Here is a 25,465-nt window from a genome sequence, read left to right as displayed (position 1 = left end):
TGAGAAAATTAATGTTTGAGATACACATGAGCATTTTGAGTTCTTTAAAACTAGAACACATTTGTGATAAGATGTATTTCAACCTTATTTCAGCTAACTTCAGAAGAAAGGGTGTTCAGTATTTCTCGCATAAATTCCATTACAAGGTTAGGCCAATGTAAAACATTTACATTCAGCTGCCATTGCAAAAAAAAAAAAAGCGTCCTGGAAGCAAAGATGGAAGGTCTAAGACAGCAGCAACCGCATCCCTGGGGTGTTTGTTGGAAATGCAGAACATCAGGCCCTGTCCCACCTCCTCTTCACAATCTGCATTTAAACAGGCAGTGATTCCCATGCTTGTCACAGTTTGAAAAGCTGCTGGGCTAAGAAACCTTAATCATGTTCAAATTCAGGTTATACTCTTTAGTGAACACTGGATATAATCTTTACTAATAAGGACAATGTGACTTTTTTATTTTTTGAGACCAGAGAGTCACACTTAACAGAAATGACTGTAATTAATAATCACTGGTCCCACCCTCCTCCTCTTACTTGTGAAACATCCTTCCTCTTTTCTGAGTCCACCCCCTCCACTTGCTCCAAGACCATCTATCACTCCTTCCTCCAGGATGACCACTGTCATTTTCCACTGATTCCTCCCCTTTCACCTATGAACACACTGAGGTCTCCCTTATGCATAAAACACACACACACACGCACATGCACACGCACACACACAGACATTTTCTCTCCACCATGTTAACAGCTCAGCTACACCCTTTTTTTCCCCCATCACTAAATTTCTCAAGATTAGTCTGCACGCAACCTGACAGCTATCAGACCCGAATTAGCTCTCTTGAAGGTCCCAAGTATTTAACTGCCAAATCCAAAGGCCCGGTCCCTGTGACTTCCCTAGATCCCTCTGCAGGTTATGAATTCTTTCTCTGGCTCTATTGTCTCTGGCCCTTCTTCCTCTTTTTGCCACCCAAGCAGGGGCATTCCCCTCAGCTTAGCCCAGGGTCTTCTCTTTCCACTCCATACCTTTGCTGTGTTCTTCCCTTCCTCCACTTGCTCCTGCTTCAAAGGTCACCTCCACGCAGAAAACTTCCCAGACAGTATCTTCAGTCCTGGCCTCCCTCTAGAACTCTAATAGCCTCTTATTGTTTTCACTCATTTAATATTTATTGAGGGCCTATGACATGCTATTGCACTGTGCTAGGCATTGGTGAACAAAGAAGACTCACCCCTGCCCTCATGGTACTTACAGCCTATCAGGTACCACAGATGTGGATCAATGAATACAAGGGAGATAAATACTGAGGAAAAGTAAAGAGTGAGCTAGGGGAGAGAATACCCAAATCTAGCTGGAAAGCAGGGTTTCCAGTTAAAATACAAGATGTCCGGTTAAAGGTAAATTTCAGATAAACAACTAAATTTTTTTAGTAGAAGTATGCCCCAAATATTGCAAGGGATATACTTATACTAAAAAATTAGTTCTTGTTTATCTGAAATTCAACTTTAACTGGGCATCTTGTATTTTAATCTGCTACATCAGCAACCCTACCAAGAAGGGATTGTGCAGTTACAGAGGAAAGTCCTGAGGAACCGAGAGAAAGGATAAGTAGGAATTAGCAAGCAAAAGCGGGTGGTGGGAGAGGACATTCCAGAGAGAAAGAATAGTCGAGGCAAGAGTTTGTATTAATAGAGAGCTTCATGCTTTGAGAATCTGAAAGACGTACAGTATGGTTGGATCATGAAGAAGAGGAAGAGTAATGGGGAATAAATCTATTGGGGAGAAGCCAGATCTTGCAAAGCCTGTGTATAGTACGGATTTTGGAGTTCCCTAAAGACAACAGGAAGCCATTTCAAGATTTCAAGCAGAGGAGAAAATGGACCTAAAATGGTTCTGTACCAACGTCAACATCCGGGGAGGGGGATGTTCCCCACACCACCAATAAGCGATTTTCTAGATACCAGCAGAGAATCCTACAATTCAACTCAATTCTGACACATCTGCCCAGAAATAGCATCACCTTCCAGAACTAAGGGTTTAGTCCCACAAGACTGCCTCCTCCCTCCGGCCACACCTCAGACACCAATCGCCAACCCACGCTGCTGCCTGGCCTTCGACCAAGAGCTGTAGACCAGGGGTTCCCACAACTCCCGCTTCTTTTCACTTAATTCGCTAGAACACCTCACAAAACTCAGAGTAACATTTTGTTTTCTAGTTTATTATAAAAGGATATAAACCAGGAACCACCAGATAAAAGAAGTGCATAGGGCAAGGTATGTGGGAAGAGGCGCCATTCTCTCCAAATGTCCATGAATTCACCCACGAGGAAGCTTGAGGAAGCTTTTGGGTTTTTACAGAGGCTTCGTTAACTAGGCATAACTGATTAAGTCATTGACCAATGGTGACTGATTCAAGCTCCGGCCTCTCTTCTCCTCCCTGGAGGTCAAGGCGGGGTAGGACTGAAAGTTCCAAACCTCTAGTCACATGACTGGTTCTCCCAGCAACCAGCCCCCATCTTTAGGTGTGGTTCAAAAGTCATCAATAACATAACGAAAGATATGGTGATTGCTCTCATCACTAGGAAATTCCCAGTTTTAGGAGCTCTGGGCCGGAAAGGACAAAAAGACCAAATATGTATTTCTTATTATAAATCACAATATCATAAGACCTGAGCTGAAGCTTTAAATGATCTTTCTGGCTGCCAGATGGAGAAAAGAATTGCAGGGCCAGGAGTGGATGCAGGAACTCCATTTTTGAGATTACTGTGATAGTCAAGAGATGTTAGTGACTCGATCATGGCAGCCTTTCTCTCATTGGTCTTCCAGACTCAGCCTATACTAAACCTCTCTACAAGATGTTACCAGAGTCATCATCTCAAAAAGTTACTCTAAACATATGATCTAACCACTAAAAATATTCAGTGGCTCTCATTGCACACCAAATAAAATCTCATCTCCTTAGCCTGGTACTCAAGGCTTTCTATAATCTTCTGAGAACAGACCTTTCCTGTCATATCTTTCCTTCTCTCCTGCAAGTGACTTAGCCCAATTGGACAATCTTTTCTCTGAGGTTTTATTCATATACCTCTCTCTGTATGAATATCTATATCTGTATCTCACTTTTCTTCCCTCTTTTCCAAATTTCTTGAAAAAAGAATTTCCCTTCAAGTTCCAGCTCAAAAGCCTTCTTCAATGAGGCTTTTCCTAACCTACTCAAATAGAAGCTTTAGAAACTTACGCATTCAACAAATATTCAATAAGGCCCTGCAATATGTCAGGCATCGTTAGAGGTCAGAGGATGAAGAGAAGAATGTCCCTGCCCTCATGGAGCTTACACTCTGTTGTGAGACCAAAGGTAAGCTAAGGCAATTGCAGAAAGTGGTTGAGAGTGTGGACCTGGCCCGTTCCACCTGGGTTTAAATCCTAGATCTATTACCCACCTCATGATGCTAGTATAGTAACTTAATTTTCCTGTGCCTCAGTTTCCCCATGGGGATAATATCAGTAACTATCTCATACAGCTCTGAAACTAAATGAGTTAATACCTGAAAAGCACTTAAAAGTGCCTGGAACACTGTAGTAAACACTCAATAACTGTTAGCTACATAGCCATGCAGAATCCCCAGAGGGAGAACCATCTTGGTGTATTTAAAGGACAAGGTGGGGAAGGAGGCCAGTATAGACATAATAAAGTAGTGGAGGCAGAGAGTGATGAGGTCAGAAGCAGGGATCAGATCAAGCAGAACTTGGTAACTTTAGATCTATTTTGGTGGGCTGGAAAGACACTGGAATGTTTTCATCAAAGAACTGCCATGACGTCACATGTTTTAAGGAGAGGCCAGATAAGAGGCTACTGTTAAGTAGTCCAGGGGAGACAATGATTGCTGAGACTTTGGTGGAAACAGTGGAGGTGGTAAAAAAAATATATTCAGGGTATATTTTAAGGTAGACTCATTAGGACTCGTTGATGGACTAGACATGGATGTGGAGAAAGAAATTAAAGATGACTAGGTTAGGGGACTTCCCTGGTGGCGCACTGGTTAAGAATCCAGCTGCCGGGCTTCCCTGGTGGCGCAGTGGTTGAGAGTCCGCCTGCCGATGCAGGGCACACGGATTCGTGCCCCGGTCCGGGAAGATCCCACATGCCGTGGAGCGGCTGGGCCCATGAGGCATGGCCGCTGAGCCTGCGCGTCCGGAGCCTGTGCTCCGCAACGGGAGAGGCCACAACAGTGAGAGGCCCACGTACCGCAAAAAAAAAAAAAAAAAAATCCACCTGCCAATGCAGGGGAGACACGTTCGAGCCCTACTCCATGAAGATCCCACATGCCGCAAAGCAACTAAGCCCATGCGCCACAACTACTGAGCCCGCGCTCTAGAGCCCACGAGCCACAACTATTGAAGCCTGTGCGCCTAGAACCCATGCTCCGCAACAAGAGAAGCCACCACAATGAGTAGCCCCCACTAGCTGCAACTAGAGAAAGACTGCACGCAGCAATGAAGACCCAACACAGCCAAAAATAAATAAATTAAAAAAAAAAAAGATACTAGGCTTTGGGGCTGGGTTGCATTTATTAGGATGGGAAAGAGAGAGCTACAGGTACGGGCAGAAAATCAAGAGTTATGCTTTGACTCAATAAAATTTGAACTATTAGACATCTAAGATGGTTGTCAAGTAAGTGGTTGGGTAGAAGTCTGGAACTCATGAGAAGTTAATATTGCAGAAAACATATGCTGTTAAAAGCCACAGGATGAGCTCACACGCTGAGTGTAGCTAGAGAAGAGGACCAAAGCCTGAGCCCTAGAGTACTGCAACAATTAGGAGTGAAGAGAAGAAACATCAAAGAAAACTGAGAAAGGGGCTGAGGCAGGAGGAAAACCAGGAGGGTGTGGTGTCCAGTGAAGAAAGTGTTTCAAGAATGAAGGTGTGATGAACTGTCAAATGCTTCTGAGAGGTCAAGCAAGATAACATCTAGTTCGCTCAAAGTAAATCATTCTCTCAGCTCCATTTTTCTCATAGTGGTTTATTTGTATGTTCTCATTGCAATATCCAACTATTATGTTGTAGTTACTTTTGTCTTCTCTCCTCTTACAGAGGTCCCTTAAGGTCAGAGACCATGTCTTTTCTCTCAAAATATCCACTACCCTACTTGCTCAACAAATGTTTGAATAGACGAATCATGTAAAATTCTTTAAGATTTGGGAGAATATGCGGAACACAGAATTAGCAATCAGAGTTGGTTTTTACTAAGATATCCTAAATGCTCTAAGACTAAGGCATGGTCTTCATTTTGCCTAGAATGAAAAGTGTCCACCATGCATCTGAATTAGAGTTGAACTACAGCTAATCACAACCTATCTGGCATTTCTATTTTTTTATTCGAATGTTTCATGCATGGTACAACCCCAAAGTAACTTAACTTTTACCTGATTTGCTTATATATATATACTCCTCCCCAACCCCTGCCCCCACCTGGCTAGCCCTCATCTAAAGTTGGCTCCAGCTGATACCTTCACACGTCAGCAGTATCATCAATAACTTTCTGTGTCACACTTGAATGTTAGCATCACTATGGAACATCAGAGACATCAGGTAAGTTGACATTTCATATTACATGATAATTAATTTCAAAACCATGACAAAAGGAACTATTGAAATACAGGCACTTAGGAATGACCAAATTCTTAAGGGGGGGCATGGTTGAGATGGCCTACGCAGAAAAAGGCTAGTAGTCAGGGCACGAAATTTTTCTCTAGGCCTGCACACAACAGATCAGATACAGCTAACAGGTCACTGAGTTACTGTCTCTGTAAAAGAAAGCTAAAACCCAACAGTTTTGAGTAACAAGAATATCAACGTCCAAATTATGGATTTAAGCTTTCAGCAACATAGCTTATTTGGAAAATGTGCATTAGACAGCACAAAGATACAGTCACCACATCCCAAACAAGTACAGTGTCTCCCTAGAGATAAGAAACGCCTGCCACACGTACCAGTGCCACAGAAAATCACCCATCTGTGGAGCCAGGCTCTCTGCTTGGCCTTTCCATTTGGAGCTCTGGTAATTAGTTCCCTGGAATGCCGCATTTCAGCTCCATGGCTCTTTTGCCTACCTTAATGGAGGTTCCCTGAGAGCAATTATTCACCCCTGATTCCTGCTTACTTTCACACCTAAGGACTGACCATTTGCCTAGTTTTTATACTGGGATGGAAGTCTTGTAAAGAGACCCTGTGGTTTCCAGCCCTTTGACCACATCTTACTCTGTATGTGCCGTCAAATTATGGCACTGCTGTGCACCCAGACCGTCCACCCAGCGTTACCATGACAAGTTCTAACCTATTGTATTTCTTGCACATAGCTTGGCATATATTACTCATTATACACTTGGTGAATGAATTTCAGGAATGATACTGACAAAAATGGAACATAGCTAGAGGATGGCATGAATAGACTCGAGATATTTTTTGGTGGGGTCCTAAGCTTAAGAGATACTTTCAAATGGAGTTGTCAGAAAAAGTGGGATAAGGCTTACGCTCTAAACCCTAGGTCATCAGGATGTAACGATTTAATGTAGTATTCCCCAAACTAGAGTTCAATATGATGTGGTACTGGAGGAAAAATCCTATAATCAAGAAAATTTGGGAAATGCTAGATCAAATAGGGCTCTTAACCTTAGAATTTCTCAAAGTCTTTAATGTATCAATATGCTTTGGAGTCTAAAAGGGAGATATACTACACAGACTTTTCCAACCTTTTATTCAACAAGTATGTAGTATATAGTCCGCTGTGTTGCAGCACAGTGCTAGGTCCTGAGAATACAATCCTGGGCCAAACAGACCTGGTCTCTGCTCTTATGGAGTTTGTGCTCAGTGTGAGAAACAGATAGCATACAAATATTTATTATAAACCACAGTAAACATTACGAAGGAAAAGTTCATCAGTATTTTCTAAATGATACATGAAGCAGATACCTCTTCCACTGAATATAAAAGACTGAAAGACAAATATTTCTCTTAAAGCTTTTCATAAACATGGTCCTAAGAGTCTACCTCAGTTTGAAGAACCCTGCTCACAGGTCTAACACATTTCCTTTGCTAAACATGTATTACATTTTCAGAAGTAAGGTCTAAAGGCAAAAGCAAGACACAAACCACTCATTTATGAAAAGGCCAGAATTAATAAATACCTCTAGACGCTTGATGAGAATAGCTCAAACTTTAGGGGCTGCTTAAATTACAGTGATGTTGAAACAGAAGATCTGTGCTGCGGTCTATGCTACAACTAAAATGAACGTGGACTGACACAAGGTTCTGATCCACAGTGGTTCCTGCTGAAAGTAGCCAATTTGAGTAAGCCAGTCTTCACCAGTACTGCAAACCTGCACTCACTGCACTTTGTATATTGATTTCTAAACAACAAGGTCCTTCCTATCTTTATAGCTGGTATTTTTAACAGGAAAACACAGCATTGATTTTAAAGCATCATTAAATAATCCTGTTAATTTTTTTCTTTTTTATACATAGTTGCAAAGCACCAACTATGTGCAAGACACTCTACTAAGAACCATGGTAAACAAAAAGGAAAAAGCCTGGTTGTGCTTTATTTATTCTTGTGATATGGGGGTGGGGAAGCTATAGAGGGAAAGCCAAATTCATCACTTTCAGAAGAACCAATTAGTATGTTGAAACATGTTGACATTTCTAAATCTTCAGATTAGTCTTTATCTCACTGGTGATCATTCCAACATATTGTCAGTTGACAAGAATAGTTAAATATTAAAAAACTTAAATACTTAATGAACCACCTACAGGATCTAAAAGTAGAGTGCTTTTTCACTCTATGGTTCCTATATTGTGACTACTAAGATTCCATAGTAGTATTACATTTGCCAATAAGTGTGGAGAATCAAATCTGTAATTCATGTTTGAGAAAATTGGACAAATAAATCTATGTGGTAAATGAATTTTTATTACAAAGAATCATTTAATCTCAAATTACTTGAAAAGAGGCATGACGTCCTTCTCTCCAACACCCGTGTCGGTAATTTTTAATACTTTCAGACCAAGAGATGACTGTATTTATAAAAACTTAAGTGGATGACAGAACTCAAGAGACAGGTAAGTATTTTGACTGATTCCACGCCAGTGATTGACCATGAATGGAATGGACTATAAATACTGTCATACTTGATTTTTTCCTATCATACTCCAAGATCCTACACTTCTATTTCAACTGTGTTGGCACATCTAAAAGGAAACCCAACTTACCTCAGACTTAAATATCAACAGAATGATAAATAAAACATGAGACTGTCATTCTTGGGCATGACCCATGTAAACCACATTTCTGAAAATTGAAAGAAAAAAATGTTAACCTCATAGAGCCTACAAAATATAAACATATCCTAGAAAGATTACCATTAAAAGTAAGTGTCACTCAATATCACATCTTGTATATTGTTTTCTTAGCAAACCATCCATTCCCACCTAGCTTCCAGTGAATGGGGGAATAAACATAACAGGAGCAGCCCATCCTGCGTTCACGTCCGACGGACTACAATGTGTTCTGAACATCACCATGCTATAAAGACTAGTAGGTCAGCTTTAACTATGAGCAAGCTACTTTGGGTCTTTAGATACATAAAGTCCTTATCAGTTCACTCTATCCATGAACTTGGGCCATCCAAGTGAAAAACAACATTATGAAGGACAAGCAATGATTTCCTTTATTTAGGCTGAATTTATTCCTTCCTAGTTAAACAATGCCAATAACTTAAGAACACATTTTCATTTCCTTAGGATGCTCACTGCCGAGGATGAGTTAAACAAGCACACTGAGATTTGTGGTCCTCTCCAGTTTTCTTTCATATGTTCTCCTTTAACCCTCCTATCGGTTATTTCTTCGAGAAACTTTTATGACAGGTGTAAGAATAAGGAAATTTTAATGATTTCCCCAATAGGTAACCTGATTTATAGTAAATTTCATTTCCAACTTCTAGAAATAAAGACAGACACAAAATTAATTTAATTTTTTAATAAACCATAAAATTTAAATATTCAAATAAAAAGAAACAAAAATAGATATTTAAGCCAGCACTAATTTCTGTTTTTATTCTTTCTCTGGGTATCAGAAGCTTGACTTACCTGGGACTAGAGTAGAGTAACACAGTTATGATGCTGGTGTAATAATGAACAAGTAGGTAAAAATGGGAAATGGCTTGATAAAACTTACTTTCAAATCTGGAAGTAAAGATCAGTAGCTCACTTGAGCCCACTGCAGAGACCATGCATTGGTCTTGTCTGTGGAAACTACTAAGGCTTACTGCTCTTACCACACTTATCTTCTTCACAGCTTAGCACTCCTGGCATTTTGATCCCTTTGCTCACTGAAGCTCACATCAGTCTGTCAAAACATCAAGAGGGAAAATCCCCAAACTGAATAGATGAATAAACACTTTTAATGTGAACAATCATATTCAGATCAACCTCTTTTGAAAAAATACAAGTCAGTGGGATTTTTAATCCTTAAGTACCTGAAATATTACTATTTTTTCCGCCTTACTAAAACGGCGCTTTTCATTTTATTGACATTAGCCAAGTATTTGCTACTTGCTTCTATTTTTCTCTGATCATATTGGTATCCTGTGTTTTTCTTTTTGATTGAGGCGTATACTTTCCATTCCAGAATATTTGATCTTTGACTAACTTTATCTCATTCTGTGGATAAGTCTGCTGCTGATTAGTGAAAATCATAAAAGGAAAAAGGAAGCAGTGAGCACTAGCAGGATCTCACTTCACATTCGTACAATTTTTTTTTTATGAGAAAAACATTCATCTTTATTTTGGAATCTAAAACCATTATTGTATGATACTGTCTTTTAGCATACTCAAACGGGTCAACATTCAATATGAACAGCAAGCTAGCTCACAGGAAACAAAGTGTAATGCACAAGTACGTTCAGCTGGTAGAATCCCAGCAGCGTGGTAATAAAGTGCAGCAAAAATTTCCTTATTTGAATAAGAACTCTAGTAACCTCTGAATATTTTTGGTAAAGTTAAGGAAAAGCTATTGCAGTCTGGAGATCGGTAATCTTTAAACTTCAAAGATTGGCTACCAGGGACCACCGTGAAACATTAGACCTGAGGCCAATGAAAAACACTAGCTTGAAAAGGAATGGGTTTTTCCAAAAAAAATGTAAAATTATACAGATGCTTAAGATACTATGATTTGACAGATTTACAGTGATAAAACAGCAATGATAAATGGCAACATTATTTATACTTTTAGTGTAAATAATACAGATTGAAAAATCGGCAGCAAGAAATTCTATGACAGCTCCTGAGACAAGTTATCCTATGCCCTACACCCATTCCATGCCAATGATGACCAGACTGAAAGGTAACACACAGTAAAAACAGTGATCTAATGTATGTGAGTCAGAAAGTACTGGAAAAATGACAAAATTGTATGTTATTAAATGACAAAACATATTTAGAGGCTTTATTTAAAAATCTCTCACTGTTCATTATCAAAGTTACAAGATTGCATACCAATAGACAGACTGTAAACATAGGAAATTTTCATTAAGGAAAGATGGGTTTACTGTAATTTGATCTTTTACAAAAAATTACTGAAAGTTATTGATAACAGAATTTCTCTTTTACTTTCTTACGTCTAATGCTCTTGAAAATTAAACCAATGTTTCCACTCCCTTGAGCTAAAGTTCAACCATGGTCACCTTAGGAAATACCCCTGTTTATTTGTTAATCAGAAATACAAATTGAGTGGCACATATTTCCATCTTCTTCTTAGGCCAAAGGCTTCAGCTTCATTATATTTTACAAGAAAACAGAAGACTTGCAGTGGTCCTGTAAAGTCTTTCATGTCGCAGCTGAGGTTTAATGACGGCAGCGGAGGAAAGCAGTGGTGATGCAAAGTAAGACCAGCCCAAGTGCCCTTATCTGACATGGAATCTTTTTCCTGTTTGGCTTGTAGCAGTGTTTCTGGTCAGGCTGCCTCCACCAAACCTGATTGAAGCAGAAAGGTGACATGCTCTGGTAAATCCTGTTTAACGGTGATTCCGTTTAAGCAAATGGTTGATCCTTCAATCTGTTGGTTGCGGGATGATACTAATATGAAGAAAATTATCTGGGTAGCTCAGATGTTCACTCAGCCACTGCAAAGGTGTTTCCAACATTGGTTCAATTCCATGAATCATCACTTGATTCTTTTTTCCCCCATCTATTCCAAGAAAGAAATCCAACAATAATCGATAAGAGTCAAAACAGTTGAAGAAAAATTAATCTGTTGCCTTTGAGAATCCTCAGTGAATTAAATGGATTTTACTGCTTTAACAGGTTAAAAACCTGGTCTGTTTCCTGAGCAGGAAATGTGGACATGGAGAAAGTTCAAATGTTGCAATATGTATCACCCAAAACAGAAACCTGAGGGTTACAATGAATTCTGATAAAAATTCTGTTGCTATATGTGAAAGTATTCATTCTTTCTTAATTACTGTGCTTACCTAAGATTGACGTTAATGAAACCACAGTGGAGAAAACAGCCCATTGTACCCACTGACCAAAATTTATTTTAGTTACACATTAAAAACTGTACTATACGGCTATTAAAAATGACAGGTGGGTGAAGTAGGTCAATACATATTTAAAACATACAAAACAGAAATGTGTCTAGAAGTCATCAAGAATAAGAGCAGTGTTTAGGAAGATGTTTAATAAAACAGATGGGAGCTGTAAGTTAATTTTCAATAAAGCTGTTCATATATGTATGAGAAAATTTTAGGGACTATCAGAAGAAGAGTTAAAAGTTTTAATGAGAAGGAACTGGGAGTCTGACTCAGGGATTTCTGTTTCAGAGTACTGAAACTTGACTGATTTTTGTTAACACCCATTCGTTAATTAAAACGTTGCTGAAATTCACACTCTCTGAAGTTCAAATTTTATTACAAATTAAATTTAAGATTAGTTTTGTGTCTTTTATGATTTTTGTATGATATACTGACGATCTTTAAAGAAAACGGAAGCATGCTTGGTTGCTACAGAAAAACAAAGAAAGTAAAACCAAACTCTTTTTCTAAAAACAGAAAACAAAATAAAACAAAACAAAGAACCTTCAAGAAACTTTGTATCACTCCTTTAGCACAATTCTTGGTTTGTCTCTTCAATCTACAACATCTAAATCTCTCAGTTTCCTGGACACAGAAGACAGCAAGGCAACAGGGAATTCATGGAACTGTATGAGAAGGAAATACCCTATTTTTCCTTTCTGCTCTGTTCAAAATGACTTTTGCATCCCTAGTGCTCAAATGTCTAGGCAAAATGGGCTGATGATGTATGGTGATAATGGCTTGGCTGGCACCTGAAACAAGAGACCCTTTTAAAGAAATATTTAAACTCCCTATTAGAGGCAGCACAGTCCTGGGCAGTGACAGTCAACAGATTGACAATGAGAGGACACAAAAACACTAGAGAATTGCTAAAAGAATGCCAAAAATAAAGACCTAACAAACATATTATCAACCCCAAAGATAACCAAATAAATGTCTCCAAAAAACCCTGAAACACTGTGTCATAGCTTAAAACAATTTTGGAAAAAGATATCACCTTATAATACTACTAACTTAAAAAAATTCTCTCATTGTTTTGATTTGTCCACCAATCTTTGTTGCATCTATATATACTTTTTACACAGTTGTGATCACAGTATTAATACAATGATTGGTTTCCATAATGATGTGAATCATTTATAACTAAAAGATTAAGCTATATACAGAATACTATAGAAAGCACAGTATTAGTACTTTGAGAAGATTTTAAAATGTTGATATTCAAATGGATAAGCCCTCAGCTATCTGGAATGATTCATACTTTGTAAGTTCTAGACTGCCAAGGTTTCACTGTATTAAATCTTTCTTAGAATATTTAAAAACATTTCCGCTGTAGTTCTCTTTATATTCTTGTATATTTCTTTGAAATACCTTAATGGTCTCAGAATCTTCCTCCTACTTAGCACTGAGTCAAAAAAAAATTAAAGAGCACTGGTATAAGAGTCAAAGTTCCTTAACTGTAAAGCTCTTCCTTAAGCAGTGTCACCTTTGGATACTATGAAATAGAGCTGAATATCCAAAATACTCTGCCTGAAGCAGCATGTAAATGTGGCACACTGACGCATGGTGTGTCTGAAAGGCAAAAGGCTATAACCCTGTTACACAAGAGGACAGTTTAAGAACTGTACAGCAGAAGCTGGAGAACATAAGCACAATTCAAACACTTTGTAAAACAAACCCAATAAATCACGTTATCAGAAACCTGAATAGGCAGCCCTGATTCTCTGGTTTAACCTGGGGCCACTTTTAATCTGGAACATAAACGTGTCGCTAAACACAGACAACTAAGCAAGTGATGTCATATCCCTCAACACAACAGTCTAAGATTTTAAATATATAATTTGGTCACTGCTTACATTTGTCCAAATATTTCACCTGTGTATATTTATCTTTTTGGTTTTCTGACTTTCTCTGATGACGTAACTCTCATCAGAAGGATTCTTACAATGGGACAGCAGTTTCCTTGAAACTCTTAAATAATACTTCTCTCTTATTTATCACTGTATCCTCAGTGCCTAGCGTGGTACCTGACAATAAGTGTTTTCAGAGCTTGGATCATTTTGCTGCTGGTAAAACACACTATCAAAATTAATGTTTTGAAAATAGTTTCTAATGACTACCACTCCTATGTAGAAGAGCTCTACTGATAAAGACTGTTTTGGTTATTGAAACAACAAAAAGTCAAAATGTTTCCAAATAAGCCAAGAAGTATATATGCCATCACCAAAACTGACGCTACCAAAGCATGACTGGACATTTTGGCAATATCAAAGCTAACAAGACTAAATAGTAAAAATTTAGCAGATTTTTTTCCCCTAACAGAAAGGAAACACTTGATGATACTGCTACTAAAGTAAATCGTGTTTTTGGTAAATATATCTTTGTGTTTCAAAATTGGAATCTAGAATTTAATACTTGGGAATAAGAAATATGTCACTACAAAGTAAATGACTCAGGAGAAATATGTTACTCCACGTCCCACCCACTCAAATTTTTAAAAACGTTAGTCTGATGCTTTAAAGTAGGCAAACGTTTGAGACAGTTATCGAGTGAACTCATTCTATATGAAATTTTCACATACAGGGCACTTTTGGGGGTAACTTTTGATTTGGATATAATTTCAAACTTAGAGAAAAGTTGCAAGAATAGCACAAGGAATTCCTCTTCACCCAGAGTCATCAACTGTTTACATTTTTACCCCAATTGCTTTATCATTCTGTGTATATATATAAATACTTTCTGAATCATTTGAAAGTAAATTAGAAACAGAGTCCTTTACCTTTAAATATTTCAGTATATACTTTCTAATAAAAATATTCTTTTATATAACCATAGTACAGTTATCAAAATAAAAAACATTAACATTGATATTATACTATTATGTAATCATTTCAAATGTTACTAACTATCCTAATTATTTTTTTCTCCAGTCTAAGATCCAGTCCAGGAACCACACACTGCATTTAATTTTCAGGTCTCTATACTCTCCTTTAACTTGGACAGTTTTTAGCCTTTCCTTGCCTTTCTTAACCTCGACAATTTTGAAGAACACATGTCATTATTTTGTAGAATGTCCACACAGCAATTTAAAAAAACAACTCTTTTAATTCATCTTGTAAATATAAGGACAATCATTCATAAATACTTTGAGTTTGTGAATTAAGGAAAAGGACAGAAAAAAATATCAGAGACAAGCATTTTCTTTGAGTAGCAATTAAATTCACTTTAAGAGTTAGATGTTAAATCTAAAGAGATCATAAATCCATACAGAGAATATCATAATAAAATTTCATTTCTTATATTCATCTTACTTATAAGCCTCAGTATTATGAAAGATAAAAATGTAAACACATCACATAATGTTTTATTATCACCAATACCCTAATAAAAACAAACAATTCTAGCATCTACTTTAAAGTGAGCATTTTAGAGACGTGTGACATTTTAAGAAAAATATATTTAGACAGATTTTGGCTGTATGATTAAGAGAGTAAGAATTACATACAGAAACAAAAAGAAAAGAAAGAAAATTCATATTAGTCAATAAGTCATTAATGAAAATTATGAACTTTAAAAAAAGACACAAATTGGGAGGGAGGCAACTTGAATTCCAATTCTGATAATGAAGGACTCTAGGCAGAACTCATCTCTTTCCTTATATATAAAATGAAGATGTCTGTCTAGATCTATGGTTTGCAAATCTGGCTGACCATCAGAATCATTTGGAAGATTTTTAAAAATATATAACCTCTCCAGACCTGAATCAATCTCTGGGGTAAAGTCTTTTTTAAAATGTTCCCTTAAATAAATCGTATAATAATATGGGTATAGAATTTTTCTTCAAACAAAATCTTATGCAGAAGCACAATATATAACACAGGTGAAGGTGGGGCAGCTTTGGCTGATGTGGGATTGAAGCCCGTCTCCCAAGTCCTGCTGCTTGCTGACTTACGATCCATGGCAGTTTGTGATTCAACGCCACGGGTCAGTTTGTAAAGCACTGGTCTGAAACAGAGGATTGGTAACAAGTCTTCCAGTTCTAGTACATGAGTCTTTTATGCAAAGACAGTGAACTATTTGAGTTTAAACCAGCATAATACACTAGCTTTTAATTCTTAGGCAAATCACTTAACCTTTTGAGTCCCAGTTTCCTCCTCCTACAGTGTAGGTAAAGAATTCTAACCTCCAGGGTTGCAGAGAGGATCAAATGGGATATCCAAATAAAGCACTCAGCACAGAGCCCAGCACAGGGCTTGGACATAGTAGGCATTCAATAAAGTGAGTGATATACCAAAACGTATATAAAAACTGTGGATTTAATTAAGTGACTGGCATGCAAAGGGCGTGAGAATTTGGCCTCATGTTAATATACACTCTGCATTACTCAGACCCATTATTATGCAGTGTGGCGCAAGGATTTTATGAATGTGTTAAGAAAAAAAAAAGAGAGAGATGAGAACAAAAAAACCCAAAGACTCTATCATTATGCAAACGACAAAATGAATGACATTTTTAAAAAGTCATTAAGCACTGTAAACCTCTGGATAAATCTAGTACTGCTCTAAATATGTATATTCAGCAGAGCACATCCTGGATAAGTCAAATAAGCCCTACTGTACCATGGTGATGTTACTTAATAGACTTTAGGTATGGTTCTTATTTTATTTTAAAGATGAAAAATTCAAGTGGGGGAAAAAAACTTCAAAAATCTTTGTTATACATTTTAAAGTATATCATTATTTGAGAACTTAAGAGTATGTGATGAATCTGCTTTTTAGAGATTTCTATTAGCAATGGCTCACAGCCTTCCCCATCCCAATCTGCATTTTAGCCATTATTTTTAAGCCAATTATTAACAAGGAATATGACCTAAATGTCTTTAAAAACAGGTTACTTGAGATTCTAGAGAGATGCATGAGTTTCACTCTTACTATTAATACGTGTAACTAAATATGTGAAACTTCTTTGAATTTAAAGGAAGCTAGAGAAATGGATGATATATCTTTAAGGGAAAGTGCTTTTAATCAGAACATTTCAGATTAGTAACTTGTTTTTTTAGTTCACACCTGTGGATATGGAATAACAGAAATCTAAGGCCAAAGGTTGTAACCACTGTGTTTAGATTTGTGGCTTCACATTTATATTTTACATAGTTCAGCAGAAAATGCCTTGATTTGCTATCTTGGAATGTGTGATGCTGAAGGTAAAACTTCTGAAAAATATTTGATACTTCTGAAAAACAGAGATAAACTTTTTTACTGTCACTATTCTGAACAATGTTGCTCTGACAAATTCTTTAACTTCTGGTATGTTCATTAGTAAAACGCCAACTAATTGAGTCCATCGACATGAAAAACCACAGGCTGAAATCTGAAGTGCATACATCATGCTGAAGGATTTTGACTCAGCTTCAGCGATAATAGTCAGTGAGGTCAGGTCAAAGAGGGTTAAACCAAGCCAGGATATAGCCAAAGGAATACATCAAACGCTGATTTTAAAAGGGCAATTAATCTTAGACAGAAATGCTTCCTGGGGAATGAGATCTCAATCTTAAGAGCATACTACATGATGTAGCAGTAAAAATGAACATATACAAGCTTACAGAGCTTTTATCCTATGATCACAAACAGAAGGAGAGTGCTGTTTATCAGAGAAATACAAACCTATTTAAAAATACTTACATTAACTTCTTCCGGATCTATGCTCATTTAGTAGTATAGGTTTTAATGAACATAGAATATCACAGTTAATATATACCGAATATCTTTTCCCATGCGTAAATTTTATCTTTATATATATTTTTATTATTTCTGTCCAAAATATTACCAAAGCCTTGACTCTTAACATTTTGTATAAGATTTTTCAAAACATGTCTATGTTAATTCTTTCACTGACTTGCTTATAACCTTTATATTTCTTAATGAGGAGGTAATAAACCAAAATTTAAACTTAACCCCCAAATTAGCTATAATTATAAAAAGAACAGTGTATTAAGTGACTGTGAGACCATTTACATAAACTGATTAAATGCCTCCTGATAAGATAAAAGTGTGGTACAAGTTAGAAATTAAAACTTGTTCACTTCAAGAAACCTCCTGCCCCCAAAAATAAAACTTTGAAAATATAGGTTCAAATGTTTTTGAACTAATTTTATAAAATGATCCAGTAATTCTAGCTGGGTGTAATAGGGCCCGTTAATATTTGTCAATTATGAGTTACAGAATAATTCAAAACTAATTGTTTTATTTAAAATACAGGCAGTAATTACACTGTTTATATATGGTCAGATTAAGGTCTCACAGGACTTGTTTTAATGAAGAGATGACTTGCTTTTAATTGCCTGCATGTGTTATTATTTTGTTAAGGGAATTGTTTTCTAGTGCTAAAGATGAAATATTAATTGTGTAAGATCTGTTCCCACTTTTCAAAGAGTCAAGTTAATTCATTTAACTTCTTGGGATCTAGATAAAGGAAATCAGAGGCATCTCCTGACAGGCCCAGTAATCCCATCTTCACTAATGGAGAATAATGAAAATAATCAGTTTATTATTTCTTTCATTTTAGAAAAGACATATGTCAATGGGTTAAGTCATTAACAGATTCTGTACCACCAAAATTAGCCCATGTTACCCATGTGTTGGGACAAAGCACAGAGATGGAGGGAGAATCAAACAAACAAGGCGAAGAGTTCGATTCAGTTTAGATTTGATGACATAATCATACATTTAAGAAAATATATTATAATTACCAAGTTTAAAATAAGCCTCATAAGTTACTTCTGTCCAGACTTGAATATAGTAGATCTTTGTTGATGAGGGCTACATTTGAAGAACTTCTTGTATTACCACTGTGAATGACACTGTATCATTTCTTTTACACCCAGAGAGAAAAAACAATGAAGAGTAGAGAGTGTTAGGATAAGACTGCAGTCCAATGACCCAGTCCCACATGGCAGGCTCACGGTACCTCAGTGGAGTTACAAATGGGCCTTCCAGGGTTACTTGTGAATAGATGAAACTTCAAATAAATATGTGATTTGTTGCTTATAGTCTTCAATGAAAAGCTTTCACTAGCAGCAACACTTCCGGACCTCTTGCCTTAAGATTTTTCCTTTTTAACGTATTTTAACAAGTATATGCTAGTCCAGCTGGCTGCAGGGACTATGGAGATAAGCTTACTTATGTCTTACCAGAGCATTCCTAATCACATCCAGAAGGTAACTTCTAAAAAAAGTTAAAAACTCAGTAGCACGGAACTCTTGCCATAACCTGAGGTATAAGCGGTTCCAACATCAGTTTACATTTAGAGCTCATCCTACATCTCTATTTTCTGTGCAGAGGCTGAATATCAACACGTACTTATCTCTGCAGAGTAGGATTATCAACAAATGACAACAAGAAAAAATAAAACTGGTTCTTGCTAACTCCACTTGGTAAATTTCTTATGAGTACGGTTATTTGTGAAAAAATACTAACAAAACCATAAGAAAACAAAAAAATGTTAATTGTAAAACTGTGAAAAATATTAGATTATGAAATCTCACTTAAACAAATCTTTTGTTCATTTAAACCCTCCAACCATCCTATCGGGTGCGTAGCAGGTAACACCCTTATTTTATTGAGTAAGAACCATTAAAAAAAAAGCAACTACTAAATGATCTTCTAAATCAATCAATCATACCTTTGTATGAAGGTACAAAAGGATACTAGAATGAAAACAAATTTTAAATGAGTGAAAAAAGAATTACTGAAACTGTAAAACGATTATTATTCTTACTCCTAAACCCTCATTCTGATGAAGTTTGGGGTTTGAAGGCTTCATGTTTCTGTCGCATGAACTGGCAAATTGAAATGCCACCTCTTTGGGGGTCAGTGTCACCATGCTGACAAAAGTGCCAATTTGAAGTTCAAACTTCAAATTGAAGGATCTGCCTTGGAAGAATAATGTGAGATTTAGATGTTTCTTCTTTTTTTTTTTTGCGGTATAGATGTTTCTCTTCTCTAATTGCTTTATGTCTGAAAAAAGCTGTTACAACAAACAGTTGATTCACTTTATAAAACAATCTAATCATATGCTATGGGGCTAAGGAGAAAAAAATGTGAATGCACCATCTTTCCTTACTTTTTATAGAAACTATTCTGTGGTTTCTCATAAAGCATGTCAAAAATAAAGCAGTATAATTTTCAAGTTAGACTACCTAAATGGGATATTATGACTCCCTAGCCTCAGTTGTTAAAATTATATTCTAATGTACTGACAAATAAAAGATCTGTACTAATAAAAGATTAGTACAAATAAGATTTGTACTAAAAAAGATTAGCACAAATAAAAGATCTGTACAATAAAAGACTTGTACAAATAAAAAGATTTGTACTAAGCAAATAAAAGATCAATTTTAGTCACTTAGTTCCTCAATACTTTCCCCCCACATCTGACCTCATTGAAAATCTTGTCCACATTTATGGGAGAAAAGTAGAAAAATAAAGCTAGTCTTTCAGGAAATAGAGTAGGGACATTTTAGGTCAGCATTTCAGACTAGACATTACCCCTGAGCAACCAGCCCCTGGCTAACTAGTGAAGGATTCTACTACAGTGGGACACTGTGACCTGGTCCCTCCTTTGCAACTAATTTCTGCTCATCTTTTAAGACTTAGCTCAGTCTTTACTGCCTACTCTGGAATGGATAAGACAATGAATCTTCCTACTATCTTTTGCATATCTCCATTCCTACACATATCACATCTGTGCATCTTTCTGTCCACTCCAACTGGACTAAAGTTTCTTAAAAGCAGGGACACCTTAGTAACCCCAGTGTCAGAAGACAGTATGATGTGAAGAAACTGACGAATAATGAAAGCTACAACATCAAATGGAACCCAAAAGTTAAATGGTAGTTGGGAAGGGGCTCAAAGAGTAAATAAAATGCCAGGAAGCAGGGCAGAAATGGAAAAAGGCAAGCAGCAAGAAGACTGTACTTACTGGTAAGAGAGATGCAGGCAACCCTGACTAATTTGCCACTGAATGTAAGCCTTTCCCTATACACACACTCCATTTGTACAATACCAAATATAAATTCAGGATTATAAGAGCCCAACTGTTACAGAGGACTGATCAACCGGAACTTTGAAATAAACTTATAAGAGTGAGAATGGGGCTTCCCTGGTGGTGCAGTGGTTGGGAGTCCGCCTGCCGATGCAGGGGACGCGGGTTCGTGCCCCGGTCCGGGAAGATCCCACGTGCTGCGGAGCGGCTGGGCCCGTGAGCCGTGGCCGCTGGCCCTGCGCGTCCGGAGCCTGTGCTCCACCAACGGGAGAGGCCGCAGCGGTGAGAGGCCGGTGTACCGCGCAAAAAAAAAAAAAAAAAAAAGTGAGAATGGACATTATTATTTTTATAACCCTAACTTACTAGGTTTTTATACATTACATTAGAAAACTAAGCAATGAAACATGATTGGGCAAAGCTTATAAGATTTTTGTATTCTCCAAAGTAAAAGAATAAAAGCTATGATTTTTAGTTTTTAAAAATTTTTGTATGTTGTTTCTAATGGGCAAAGAAAGAAATTTCACTTCAAGCCTGCTACAGAAGCTTAGCTCTCTGAGTCATTTTAACTACTACTGACACCACAGAAAAAATTTACCTGAGCTCACCTTTGGTTACTTCCTGTTACCTTGGCTAACTTATCTAGTCACTTACAAAACAAAAACAGAAACACATGAAGCAGCTCATCATTAGTTACAAGAATAATGACCTAAAGCATGTCTTCATGCATATTAGTACATTCTACCTTCATATGATGAAATAAGGCAAAATTCCTTCATGCATGAATCACTTGTTGTAAGGAATAGTAGACAATGGTGCCACATAACTTTTATGAAGCACTTTCTCCTGTAATCATGTGATGATAGCTAGTTCTTATCCATACACACTCAATCTTAAAGTCTTTCACTTTCAACTTAAGTTGGGTGCAGGTGTTTCAAAATGCTTCACTACGGACAATATCACAGGTGTACTGAACGAGACAGTAAAGTTTTTTACTGAAAGAGTGACTTGATGTTTTGAATACTCCCCATAGATCCTGAAATGACTGACAGTTATTTTCCAATGAGGTGACAAAAAGAAGAGGCAAATAAAAGTTTTTCCGAAGATAAGATACTGGTATTAGAAATGTGGCCTCCTCCTGGTATGAAATGTACCATCAAGAGTACCTCAAAAGTATACGTACTATTTACATCATTTCAATGAAGTATGTGTATGGTATGTGTATGTTCCCTGATGGATACAAGCATGTGACAGTTTGGGTGGGAAGAAGTCTGTCACAAAAAGATACCTGCCTAAGAGGCAGGTTAGTGGATTAATGCTGTGAGTGGCTACCTCACTGCCCTCCCTTTAAAAAAGACCCAAAAAACAAGGGGAGTCACCTTGTGTATTATTTAGGAATGGATGGGCAGGTAGTGCAGGTTAAAAATTTAGGAGAGGGCTTCCCTGGTGGTGCAGTAGTTAAGAATCCGCCTGACAACACAGGGGACACGGGTTTGAGCCCTGGTCCGGGAAGATCCCACATGCCACGGAGCAACTAAGCCCGTGCGCCACAACTACTGAGCCTGCGCTCTAGAGCCCACGAGCCACAACTACTGAGCCTGCGAGCCACAACTACTGAGCCTGTGAGCCACAACGAAGAGTAGCCCTCGCTTGCCACAACCAGAGAAAACCCGCGCATAGCAGCAAAGACCTAACATAGCCAAAAATAAATAAACAAAATAAATAAATATTTTACAAATGTTTTAAAAAAATTTAGGAGAGAATAAAGAGTCTTTAAAGGAATAAAAAAGCCTCACAAATGTGTGTGCCATTCTTGTGCAGGACCACAGTAACTTTGTATATGTACTGTGATCTGGGTGTAGGAATGGCAAAAAAGCACTAAGGTGCATTCTGACAAATGTGTCAGCTCAAACCACGTGACTGCTTATCATTTACATGTCAGAACGTCATAGACAGCATTTTCATAAAATCAACAAGAAGAGTAGCCAGAATTATACACAGGAACACTACAGTAACAACAGCAGCTCAGGTCCCTAATATCACACCAGGGAACACTGAAAGAAAGTGTAGGTCTTGCATGCAGGCCAGATTAGGTACTAAACACAAATCATAGAATAAATTGAGTTAGGAAAAAGCAAACATTTCAGAATGTTATTTTAAAGTAAACAAAAAAGTGAAAAGATTGAAAAGGTGAAAATGAAAATAAATGGTAGCATAGTAAAGTGGAAAAACCAATGGACCAGGAGATGAGACTTGAGTTCTAAACCTAGTTCTACAATTAAGCAGACCTTTAGCAAATCATCTAAAAAACTAAGAGAATGGGGCTTCCCTAGTGGTGCCGTGGTTGAGAGTCCGCCTGCCGATGCAGGGGACACGGGTTCGTGCCCCGGTCCGGGAAGATCCCACATGCCGTGGAGCGGCTGGGCCCGTGAGCCATGGCCGCTGAGCCTGTGCGTCCGGAGCCTGTGCTCCGCAACGGGAGAGGCCACAACAGTGAGAGGCCCGCGTACCACAAAACAACAACAACAAAAAACTAAGAGACTGAACTAAAATAACTCTAAGGTTCAACAGTTATATGATTCTTTAAAGATGTCAAATACAAAATTAACACCCAACCAATTTCTTCCTGCTCTCCCTCCACTAAGGTTTTGTCTCATCATTCTGTGGATTTGTTGATAACTGTGCTGCCAGTTGGGGGGCTAGCGCCTTACAGTAGAACAGTTTTATTAAGGTTTTGAGTCTTATTGTGATGTTCTCACTCAATAGTCAAGGATGTTATAAAGAAGTACATTTTACATGACAATGTTCTGGAAAGAAGATTGTCAAAAAACATCTAAGAAAAGTACAATCAGGTAGCCATTTCAACATTAAGTTTTAGCTTAAATTTCAATTTACTCTTAATTGATAAAAGCATTTTTTCGATGTTCTTTAAAATACTGCAAAGTACTCAAAAAGAAAGAAAAATACAGTGCAGAGAAATGAATAACTGAAGGCCAATGCTTGCAGTGGGGGCAGCCTGGGTCCTGTCTCTGACAGCAATAAAAATGATCAATCTCTTAATTATACTTCAAATGGAAAAACTAGTCTATATTCCCAAATCTTCAAGAATGTAGCAAAATAGACATTAAATAGATTTTAAAAACACACACAAACCCCTTATAGCATGGATCAAATGAATTGGAAAAATAAGATTATTCCTAAAATTACTGGGAATATCCCAGTCCAAATTTCTATAACTTGAGTTCAAAACTAAAAAGTTTACTTAACTATCTCTGTGAGGATTTACAGGAAAATGGCAACACTGGTTGTCTCTGGAGAGGGGAACTGAGTCAGGATTTTATGTACAGGAGTTGGGATAGAGACTTTTCACTAAATTCCTTTATAAACTTTTAGATTTTGGAACTATACAAGTGTATTGTCTACTAGAAAAAATATTTGATTATTTAACTGAACACATGTATTAAAAACCTTGATAAATAGGACTTCATCAAAATAAAATATTTTTTACTCTTCCAAAAAAATGAAAAGGTAAGTCTCAGACTAGAAGAAAATAATTACAAACCATGTCTGGTAAAGTACTTGTATGAAGAATATATAAATAACTCTCAAAACTCATGGATTATATGACATATAATCCATGAAAAAAATGAGAAAAGGATTTACATAAGACATTTCATCAAATATATCCATGAGTAACAATAAGCACATGAAAACACTCAACATCATTAGTCATTAGGGAAATTTTAAAAAAACCAACATGAGATACCACTACACAACACTAGGATGGCTATAATAAGACAAAAAATATATACACTGATGAAGATGTGAAGAAACTGGAATCCTCATTCATTGCTGGTAGAACTGTAAAATGGTGCAGCCACTTTGGAAAAGTTTAGCAGCTTCTTAAAAAATTAAATATAAACTTACCATACAACCCAGCCATTCCACTCCTAGGAATCTACCCAAGAAAAATGAAAACATATGTCCTGTATGTGGATGTTCAGAGCAGCATCATTCATAAAGGTGAAAAGGTGGAAACAACCCAAATGCCCATCAATTGGTGAATAAATAAAATGTGATACATACACCCAACGGAATACTACTCAGTAATAAAAAGGAACAAACTACTAATTTATACTACAATATGAATGAAACCCAAAAACATTATGCTAAGTGAAAACAATCAGTTGCAATTTTGTATAATTCCCTTTATGTGAAATATCCAAAAGAGGTAAATTACAGAGACAGAAAGCAGACTGGTAATTGTCTATAATTGCCAATAGGAGCAGAAATTAGCTACAAACAAGCACGTGGGAACTCTGAGGTGATGGAAATATTCCAAAACTAGATTGTGGCGATGGCTGCACGACTCTATAAATTTAATAAAAATCACTGAATGGCAAAAAAATTATTTAACAAAAACTCTTACTGAAAATGAAAACTATATAGCAATAAAGAAGATGAGGATTATAAGATACTATTATCCTATTATTAGAGATATGAGTATGTATGACAGTATCAAAAACCTTGACTAGTATAGTACAGTGGTGACAAATGACTCAGTAAATATAGTTTACTATATTTAGTAAACTGTAAGGTTATTATAAGAGGTTATAACTTAGAGGTTATTTAGTAACCTCTTAAACCAATGAAACTTGCTCAATTTTCATAATTTTGAGTAGTGGTCAATGATCTTTTCTATTGATCCCTTCTGGAACTGGTTCTGATGGTATTTCAGATGCCCCTCTTCTCCCCTCCTTTTGAGCCTTTGTGTATTTTCAAAGTGCTAGATATACATAGGAATGCCAGG

At 37.1% G+C, this 25,465-nt stretch overlaps 1 protein-coding gene across 5 annotated transcripts in view; it reads right to left on the bottom strand.

Moving 5' to 3' along the window:
• Positions 1–9,011: 9,011 nt before the first annotated feature.
• Positions 9,012–25,465, bottom strand: part of ATG5 (autophagy related 5) — a 119,293-nt gene continuing 102,839 nt past the window's right edge. For 3 of the 5 annotated variants that reach the window (XM_027089556.1, XM_027089575.1, XM_027089565.1), the window contains one exon: positions 9,012–11,231. In XM_027089556.1, the coding sequence (XP_026945357.1) occupies positions 11,095–11,231 (137 nt within the window). In that variant the 3' untranslated portion in view covers positions 9,012–11,094. Of the gene's footprint in view, positions 11,232–18,364; positions 18,487–25,465 lie in introns of all 5 variants that reach the window. The other 2 variants (XR_003429321.1, XM_027089551.1) reach the window with 2 other exon arrangements.

This window comes from Aethalodelphis obliquidens, unplaced genomic scaffold, assembly GCF_003676395.1.
Source record: "Aethalodelphis obliquidens isolate GAN/ISIS:26980383/991018 unplaced genomic scaffold, ASM367639v1 scaffold3, whole genome shotgun sequence".
NCBI classification, from domain to species: Eukaryota; Metazoa; Chordata; class Mammalia; order Artiodactyla; family Delphinidae; genus Aethalodelphis; species Aethalodelphis obliquidens.
This window is presented reverse-complemented; position numbering and strand designations above follow the sequence as displayed.